Consider the following 10430-nt stretch of genomic DNA (forward strand, 5'->3'; position numbering starts at 1 on the left):
TATCGATCCAAAAATAAAGACAGAGAACGGCATGGCTTATTTCTCACAGAAAATGTTTTCAGAAACACACTTCGCTGAACTATTTTCGTGATATAGGAGAAGAAAGTTTCCAAACGAGTTGGTTCCAGTGTGAAAGCTGGGAGTTGGAAAATACTGTAGTTTGTAAATTGCAGTTCTATCTTAACCTCTTATGTACAAAATCTGGACTCTCTGGATTTATTATCCATCAGCAATCAAGGATATGTAGGCTGGAATTTGCGTCATGTTCACTGAGAGAGAAGGGAGAATGAGAAATGAAAGAGATCCACTGCCAACATCCTGTCTGGCCGTTTATCTACGGGACTGCGCTTCCCATGGATGTCCAGTGTTATCAGTGCTGTATCCAGTGTCATGGCCTTCAAGTGCGTTCACATCTCGTGGGACTGTTTGGCAACAGCCTTGGTTGGCACTGCCAACACATCCTTATCCAAAAGTTGCTGCCTGTTTATCTTTGGGAAGGAAGGAACACAGCCTCCCTTCCTACACTGGCAGGCAGCTCCCTTCAGGAAACACTCTTAAGGATAAGAAATAACAATGCTAAATAGATGACCTTCCAAGAACACTTTAATGGAACAGTCTGACTGATGAACTTAAAAAAATCAAGAAATAGGAAATAAGAGAGTCACCCTACGTCATTTAACTGTCTCTGTAATTGTTGCTTGTGGTCTGAAGGGTAATTTAGCCGGGGGTTTTATTGAGGAAATTAAATTAGTAACGTATTAGTCAAGGTGGTTAGCAAAGAGACAGTGGTTAAACCACCAGAGCCTCCTTGAAAATCTCCAGAGATGCCACTGTCTGTAAAACCCCCATCCATAAAACCACATGTGATGAAGAAAAGGGTGTTTATTTCTTTCCCCTATTCAGTATATTTGGAATACGATGGGATTTCAACAGGTTTTGCTTTGCAGAAGGGTCAGGACACACACTAAAACTAAAACTAAAAAAATTACTTTGAATTCAACCACTTAGAGAAAATATGCAGTTATGTGGTTTCCACCCCACATCAAGTGTTGATTCAGAGAAAACAGAGACTTGTTCATCCTCATTATCTTCAGCTGACAGAGGAATACAGTTTCAGAGTAGCAGGATATAATAATATAATATTACAAGAGAAATCTGTGACTGCAGTTTAAGTTTAGTTTATTGAGAAATCACTGCAGAAAAATAGGTTTTGATTTAAATTATTCAAACTGACACACCACAATTTAAAGGGTCGGAGACCTCACTAACCTCTAGTGATAACTAGCCTTGTAGAGAATTTTGCTTTTAGGCTATGTGCTCAGGTTATGGGATGTTCATCTCTGACATTTCAGGGCTCAACATTAAGGATTGCCCTTTTGCCCGGGGCAAATGCAATACCATTTTGGGCTAGTAAATCTAGCAACTCACTTGCCCGATCGGGGAAGTGGTAAAAAAATAACTTTGTTTTTTCCAGATCTGGTGATGGAAGTAACTACGGAGTGAGTCATCTCGCTTCCTTCTCATCTCTGTTGAGAGTTGCACATGCACAGTACCAATTGGGCAAATTGGTGGCCAGTAAAGACAAAGTTTTTAAAAACATTTCAATTATCCTGGAAACAGGAGTTTAGTTGGCGTTAGAGGACGTGGGCAAAATTCCAGATTCATTTACATGACAAGACTAAACATGACAATTAACTTAGGTCTTTTTTGTTATTTGACAACCGCTTATAAATAAAACAATTTGTATAGGGGCAAGTCAAAATTGACTTCAGGCAAGTGAAAACATTAACGTTAAACCCTGCATTTCTACCTCCACCCCAATACAGTGCAAACGAATGAAATTTCATTTGTGGTGCTCACTTCATTAGAAAATAACATTTTCAAAATTCAATAGTAACATATCAGTTTCAACAGTTTTCATTGGAAGTACTTTCTACTCAAGATATTGTGCCCATGAAAACTGTGGACAGAAACAGAAATGTTGCCGTTGAATTTTTCCAATCGCCATTTTTAAATGCTGTAATCACCTCCATTGTGTTTTGGAGGCAACAAAAAAATCTCAGGGATGTACATATAATAACCTGGACAAAGAAACCATCTGCATGGTTAGATACCACGAGATGTAAGTGACAAATGCTTTTGTGTTATTTCGACAAATTGTCCCTTTAAACTGCAGCAGCTGCCTATATAAGGAAAACTATCCAAAAATACATCAAGTATGGGCACAAACTGTTTGTCCAGTCTATAGTAACCCACTTCAGGCTGCATGTGCCTGAGGAAAGTTGTTGCTGAAGTAGAGACTCCTTTATTACAAGAACCACGATGAAAACAAGCCTCAGCATGTTAATGTCATCTTGATATTCTAGTAAATGAGGGCGTGGACCCGTAAACACACTGATATATGAATTGTAATAACTACTAAAGACAGCTATAACTCATCTGAGTTTCCAGCCACAAAAACATCTATTTTGCAGCATTTAATAATACAGTAAAAACACATTTAATACATTTGTCAAAATTACAGCAGTGTTACCCAACACGGTGCCCCACTTTGTCCTCACCACAGTGACAGATTAGAAAGGTATGTGCAGTTATGTTTGGCAGGACAAGCCATTTCCAAAGGGCATTGTGCCTTTCTCACTCCTTATGAGTCATGGTCTGTGCCTTTCCCATGATGCCTCAGCCCAAGAATGAGGTTCAAATACCAGACAAAAAAACACGGAGCAGTTAAGAGCAAGAATCGCATAATGATTCAGTCCCAAATGAGACCTGTCAAAAAAGAAGGTGTAGCCTATGTGATCCTGCAAAAGCTTGAGCCTCAGATAGAGATTTACAGGCACAACTTCATCACTCTTCATTTATTTGTGCATCGAGAGTCTCAAAAGTAGGTGGAGATACACAAATATATTGCCGTTGAAAAATGCTAAGTTGATGTACAAATGATGATATCCGAGTTGTAAATCAGAGGCACAGATACAGATAGAGATTTATAGATACAAATCACTCTACAATATTTGTGCATTGTGTTTTAAAAGTTACATAACTTGACATTTGTTTGTGAGTACTTATTTGACACTGGACATCATGTCAGTGCGTTTATCAATATTTTGTTTCATGCAAGCATGTCAAAAGATACCAAATATCCTAAAAGAAATACAGTTATCACACAGAATTTAGGTAGCCTATTTTATCTATCTTGTTAGTGTCTGTTATTATGCTCTGATGACAGTAACTACTTGGTGTATCAATAAAGCAAGCTTGTACTGACCTAATTATTGAACTATTTTCACCTCTGTATTGCAAACTTGGCTAAAAAGAGCTCTCAGGAAACCAGCCTCATATCTGGCATTTTGCTTCTGGCGGCTGGGTCTGGCATGAGTGAGTGACCATGACAAGCTTTGTGTTTACTTCTTGGAAACAAATGAGCGGCAGCACAAAACATGGTGCACATGTTTCCTGTCGGAGCGTCACAGACGAAAGAGTCTCCAGCTAATCGGCTGCTAATGAGAGGATCAACCTGCAATCGGAGTCAACACACTTGACCTCTGACCTCATTAGAGCCCAGGTGAATAGACAGAAAGGAAACATAACCCTTTTAGAAGGCTAAGTAGGCAGACATCACAACAAGAGAGAAATCACCACAGGACTGTGTGATAAAACCGTCTCTAGGAAGTCATTTAAGGGCTCTGCGCCATGAATGAGGATGAAGACGAGGGAGTCATTTCAGGACATATGGGTGGGGGTGGACTGTTTGAGGACAGATACTGCAGCGATATCAGAGAAACAGCGACTGGCTTTGGACATAAAATAGCATTTTGGATAAAAATCGCTTTGACATAAGTGAGCAGGCGAGTCTTGATCAGTTTGATGCGAGACAAAATCATTTCTGGGGGCTGTAGTGTTTTAGAGAGGGTTCACCGACAAAACTAATTTGCCGTGTTGGGGAAATACACACAGTGCGCAGCCATGGGCTAAAATCTCTTTCATCTGAATTACTTAGAGTTATCAAAGATGACACGGAATAAATCAGTAGTACACAAAACAATAATACACTGAGACAGTTTAAGACGGCTTTGAAGGAATTAAAGTAAAAAATTCAACATGCTCCATATCTGGTGGTTGTGTAGGGGCTGCATACTGTACATGTGAATGAACATGTGAATTATATGTGAGAGTGGTTACGTCAGTGCTCATATCTGATGTGTCCTGAGGCCTGAAAACAGTAAACGCTCTGCCCTCTGCTCTGTCACGCACACACTGGCATGCTGAAGCGTATAGCCTGGAAGGAAAGAGTGTGGGAACTCAGTGTTCCAGAAAGAAAAGGAGAGAGGCCTGCATCCCTCACGTCCAGCCCTTGTAAAAACTGTTAAGGATGTGCTGAAGCATAATAAGAAGGCTCGAGACCTGTAGAGTGCTCATCTAGTCTAAAGACCTGCCACTTACTGAGTGCTGGAGACAAAAGGAGAGGGGCATGTGTAACAGGATGTGGATTTATCAAGGGCAGGCCTACCCGAGTCCTTAAATAACCCGTCTCTTCAATATTAAGATCAACAGGACTCCAGCTGCAGGTGAGCTTTCAGTAATCTGCAAGCGCTACTCCAAAGCAACACGGCCATCTGCCGTTGCTCCAAAAAAATAAAACAACAAGGGCCAGCCACTAAAAATACACACAGGCGTCACGCACCATCAACCAAACAAGCTCTTCTCTGATGTGCTGTAACTGAAATAGAGCTGGAGTAGTGTCACAACAACTGTCTAAACTGAATGGAGTTGTACCTAGGGCTGGGTAATATGACGATACATATCGTCAAAACAATATAGAAATGTCTATCGGATAAATTTTTCTATATCGTTTCTATCACGATATAGGCTAGGCCAGGTGGCTCTAGATAGGGCCATTGCCGTTTTTGCGTTGGCCACCGTAGCTCTCCAACATGCTTGGCACACGGGAGAAGCTGCAGTTGGTTGTAATCTCACCTCACCGATAGATACCGCAAGATCCGACATACTTGACCTTTAAGGCTGTTATGTTTATTTTGCACTCAAGTTCTTAAAATGAGAAAATACTCAGTACTTTTCATTTGTCAAGTATTTAATTCACTCAGGAGTATACAAAAGATAGGCTTTACCATTTCATATAGATATATTTATATATATATTTATTTATTGACTTACCAGAAAACATGATATGTTGCGATATATATCATTATAGAGATATGAAATGACCTATATCGGGACAGAAGACTTTTTTCATATCGCCCAGCCCTAGTTGTGTCTATATTTCAACACTTAAGTGTCTCTGATCATATGAACACAAAGATTTTGTGTAAACATTTCTTGCTCTTGGATTCAACTTTGTTCTTGGCTCAATTTTTAAGCTCACATGACAGCGTGTAAAATATTCAACATGGCAGATTGGAAAATGGGGCGACAGACACTAATAAAGTGGCCCAAATTAGAAGACACTCCATATTGCAATGAAACATTTATTAAGGAAGCTATTCAAAATTCAAATGGAAGAAAAAGAGCCTGTCGTGTCCTAGGGGATTTGGTGGGAAAAGTAATGATAAAGTCATCAGTGCTGAAGAAGACAGCAGCCTGAAGACAAGACCCAATACGGGCAGATGGTAAGAGCTCCACAAACACTCAACACTGGGCTGGGGCTGCCTCCATTGTTTTCATTATCAATGAATCTATTGATTATTTTCTTGATTAACTGATTAGTTGTTTTGTCTATTAAATGTCAGAAAATAGTAGGGCTGGGACGATACACATATCTCCCTATTCGATACTATCACGATACTTGGGTGCCGATTCGATATGTATAGCGATTTTTAAGTATTATTATTTTCATATATGCATTTTGTATATACACTACCCTTTGTTAACACCTTATTTTGAAAACCAGACGTTGTGTACTTCCGCTAACTTCGCCAAGTCCGTCTCTAGCTCTCCCGTCAGCTCTGTCCTCTTTATACATCTATGGTCAGCTCCATCGGGACCGTTTGAATGCATTTAACATAAATGTCAGTATATGGTTGCTCTACAAAATTGCGATACATAGGTGAATCGATTTTATTTTTCCTAAATAAACCTTTCCTAATATAAACCCTGAATAAAAGTCACTGTATGATTTAGTGCAACTGTGGAGAGGTGAACATCCATCACATTAGCAGGAAATTAAATTCCTGGTTAATTAAGACCATTGACTGCCTGATATATCTGCAATTAAACCCTATCTTACACCTACAAGTAAATTTGCACCAATTTCAACTGAAAAAGTGTTCAAATGCACCTGTTTAAATACAAATTATACACATACACACATTCATGGCACGCCATTGGCCCAGCGTCTGGCTATATTTAGCCCTGGTTCACTCCGTTGCCCTAAGTGGTCTTGTTGTGAGAAAAGACTGCCTCAGCCCCGACACAGAACACCATTTTCCACTTCTCTCCCCTCAGCAGCAAACAGATAGGACAAGTAAGCTACAACCTGCTGAATTGAGCCTAATCAGGTAAAACACAGAGGGAAAAACTGTTCCCTCAGCTCTTATACTGCCCTGTAAACATTTTGCATGACACAGCAGCAACAAGTCCCGTCCCCCCCACTCCCTGACAGTGTGGAGAGGTCTAAGCGAGCGCTGTCGTGGGTGGAAGTTCACTGGCATGCCTGTGCTGGCGGCTGCATCCAGAAAAGTGACTCAACGCTGTGGTCAGTGCAACCACACCTATTCTCTACGGCTGTCCCGTCCCTGAGCCTCCAGGAGCAAACATGTTGGGATGTGTACGCTTCACTTCATACTGTTTCACTTTCAATTCACACAAAAATAAGTGTATTAAACATTTATGTAAGTGATGCACCGGGGGAAATTTTGCAGCCTCTTGGTCACGCAGGTCTATATAAGGTATATATATAGCTATATAGTCCAAATCTAAGTTTAGCAGAACAGTTCTTGGGTATCTGTAAAAAAATATATTTCATTCTGTAACCTGGTTTCAAGTTAAGCACCTGCGTTAATCTCCAAATTGAGAAAATCTCCTCTCATCCCCTAATGAAGTCACATGCTGGCATCTACAGCCTGCTGTGTTTGTCAACATAGTGGATCAACAAGCATTTGAAACAATGTGCACACATACTGTGAAATGCAATATTTATTGTTTTGTAAACTATAGGGTCTTAACAACGGCTGTGTTTCTTTAAACAACTTAAGGGACTGTATGTAAGTTTAAGTCAATTCATTTATATTCTGATCTTTATATTTGCAAATTTCTAATTATATTGATACTATGTGATTTTAAATTTATGCTTGTTTTCTTGTAGGTGGGGATCCAAATAAAGAATACAACAAATTACGGTATGTAAAAAGGTTTCGTAGGCAGATTTAATGCTGCATACGGATTCAATAAAATGATCTTGAGCAAGTATTTTATACACTTTGCTTCACATTTTCCAATAAATCTCTGAAAGATTTAAAAGATCCCTGACCACTGGTTGTGAACATTGATCCATGAGGCATTACATGTTGACTGTTTCCCAACTCAAAAAGTCCAAAGTCCATCAGAAGAAATACACAACCTGTCATTTACACAGCACCAACCCAAGTCATGAATTCTGCTCTTTGTCAATGTGCAAAAAAAAAAGCTCTAAATGGAAAAAAAATTTATATTTGGAAAATACATCATCACACCAAGAAAAAAACTTGAGTGACATGTGATGCTTTCTTCCTGAGCAGAAAATGAAGGCAGGAGAATCAGGGCATTTTTTTTTTTACCCTTTGTCCACTGCCCTACATGTGTTTGATGCATGGAAATGCAAACAAAGCCAACTGCCAATGGCATGATGTTAACACTGGACAAGTATAATAGCCAGCCTGTATGTGTCCTGCTTCTTAAAAAAGGGGCACTCTGCACACAAAAATAGCCCCAAGGTTTTACTTCTGCAACCATACATTCAGACATAACAAGAGTGTCTGGTTACAAAACCTACATTATCAGCTTCAAATGATTATTCTTCTTAAATCATGAAGACAAGACCCAATACGGGCAGATGGTAAGAGCTACACAAACACTCAACACTGAACTGGGGCTGCCTCCATTGTTTTCATTAGCAATGAATCTATTGATTATTTTCTTGATTAACTAATTAGTTGTTTTGTCTATTAAATGTCAGAAAATAGTAGGGCGGGGACGATAAATCTCCCCATTCGATACTATAACGATACTTGGGTGCCGATTCGATATGTATTGCAATTTTAAAGTATTATTATTTCCATATATGTATTTTGTATGTACAGTACCCTTTGTTAACACCTCATTTTGAAAATCAGATGTTGTCACATATGTATACTTCCGCTAACTTCGCCAAGTCCGTCTCTAGCTCTCCCGTTAGCTCTGTCCTCTTTATACATCCATGGTCAGCTCCATCGGGACCATTTTAATGCATTTAACATAAATGTCAGTATATGGGTGCTCTACAAAATCGCGATACATAAGTGAATCGATTTTTTTCCCCAACCCCTAATATAAACCCTGAATAAAAGCCACTGTGTGATTTAGTGCAACTGTGGAGAGGTGAAATCCATCACATTAGCAGGAGATTAAATTCCTGGTTAATTAAGTCCAATAACTGCCTGATATATCAGCAATTAAACCCTATCTTACACCTACAAGTAAATTTGCACCAATTTCAACTGAAAAAGTGTTCATATGCACCTGTCTAAATACAAATTATACACATACACACATTCATGGCACAACATTGGCCATTATTCTTCTTAAATTATGAAATATCTCTGAAAATTCAACTGTCTAATCTGGCAGTTTCAGAGCCAAATAATGTCTCACTACTTCTCCCACATTCAGTCCTGTCATACTCATTCAAATCGAGGATCGCTTGAACTTGTGCACCTACTAGCTAGTGATGTGTCGGTCGCGAACGAGCCAGCTCAAAGAGCCGGCTCTTTTAAGTGAACGATAGGAGCCGGCTCCCGTCTGACGGGCTGTTTTTTTTTTACTTAAAAAAAAAAAAAAAAATTATTAATACGAGGCAGAATGATAGGATGATCTTCTCCGCGCCACGGGCACTCCATGCACTGACTGTGACTGAATGTTGTGTTATTGACATCCGTGGGACCAATCAGGTGATGACAGACAAGGATCATACCATCAAGCAGTGAGGGGCGGGGGTGCACGGCGCGCTGACTGTCTACAGGTACAGAGCAAGCCCCCAGGAAGTGCGCCAGTCAACGATCCGGACTTTCGCAGTGGTCAAACGGCGGTACTGCAACTTCCATGTCCGTCACGTGATGCCATTGGGCCCAAAAATACTTTTTCCCATAGACTTACATTGGGAAAGAGACGTCTGTAACTCAGCCGATACATTTTTCTGAGGTGAATCAACTTCCCAGTACGAACACTAATAGCCTTCTTTTTTTTTTTTAAATACGTTTTTAAAGTTGTAAAATGCACTGAAGTGTGGTGCGCGGGAATGAAGCAGCATGTAAAATTATGGTATTCTAGAAATTATAAGGATTAGTATAATTAAATCGAATAATTTAAGTCATATATGTGCACACATACTAATCATAGGTCAAAGCAGCTAAAGTTAAATTTGGCTGAATTATAAAAGGCAGAAGTGTTAAAATGAAGAGATGTTTGGGAGCCGAAAGAGCCGGATCTTCTTGGTGAGCTGGTCAAATGATCTGGATCACTAAAAAGAGCCGGAATTCCCATCACTACCACTAGATACTAAAAGCCAACTGCTCCGTTACTTTGGTGATGAATTGACGGTGCCACTTCATCACATACCAAACACACACAATAACAAAACAACAAGCAAATGAACGACTACATTTCCACTGAGTAGTTTATAAAAAGACAGAGAAAAAGACTCGGAGAAAGAGCAACTTTAACGTACAACTGACACAGCAACTCCTCAACGGTCAGTAACGGTCCGTTATTAACGGTTGACGGTTTGAACTGTAAACACAAATATAAAGAGTTCAACTTACCGTTCACTCCAAACACCACACAAGCTGTTAAAAGTTGCAGCCAAAGCACGAAACGTGTCTGCTCCTTCATGGCTGCTGTTTCAGTCAGTTGTTGGTAAGCTGTAGTTTGTTATTTATCTAGTTAAAGGGACAACAGGAGGACAGAGCGGCGTTGCGGGACGTTGGTGCTTCAGAGGCTCGAGCTCGTTGTGCGGCTCCACTCTGATGAACTCCCAGAGCAGCAGCAGCAGGCGGAGAGCAGGAGCACACGCGCCTCAGCTCTCAGCCAATCACAGCCCGGCTCTCTAATTGTAGCTCCGCCCCCTTCCCGCTGTCAAGTGACCAAAAAAAACACAACACCCACTGAGGGCAGTTAATCACCCTGGAAACAAAAGAAGCAGTTGATAGCTAATGGGCTGCATTTAATTAAAAGTTCTTGAT

The 10430-nt window shown here is 40.1% G+C and overlaps 1 protein-coding gene across 4 annotated transcripts in view; it reads right to left on the bottom strand.

Moving 5' to 3' along the window:
* Nucleotides 1–10225, bottom strand: part of mfge8b (milk fat globule EGF and factor V/VIII domain containing b) — a 30959-nt gene extending 20734 nt beyond the window's left edge. For 3 of the 4 annotated variants that reach the window (XM_037766747.1, XM_037766746.1, XM_037766745.1), the window contains exon 1: nucleotides 10011–10224. In XM_037766747.1, coding sequence (XP_037622675.1) covers nucleotides 10011–10080 — 70 coding nt within the window. In that variant the 5' untranslated portion in view covers nucleotides 10081–10224. Of the gene's footprint in view, nucleotides 1–10010 lie in introns of all 4 variants that reach the window. The other variant, XM_037766744.1, reaches the window with a different exon arrangement.
* Nucleotides 10226–10430: the final 205 nt, after the last annotated feature.

This window comes from Sebastes umbrosus, chromosome 4 (genome assembly GCF_015220745.1).
Source record: "Sebastes umbrosus isolate fSebUmb1 chromosome 4, fSebUmb1.pri, whole genome shotgun sequence".
NCBI classification, from domain to species: Eukaryota; Metazoa; Chordata; class Actinopteri; order Perciformes; family Sebastidae; genus Sebastes; species Sebastes umbrosus.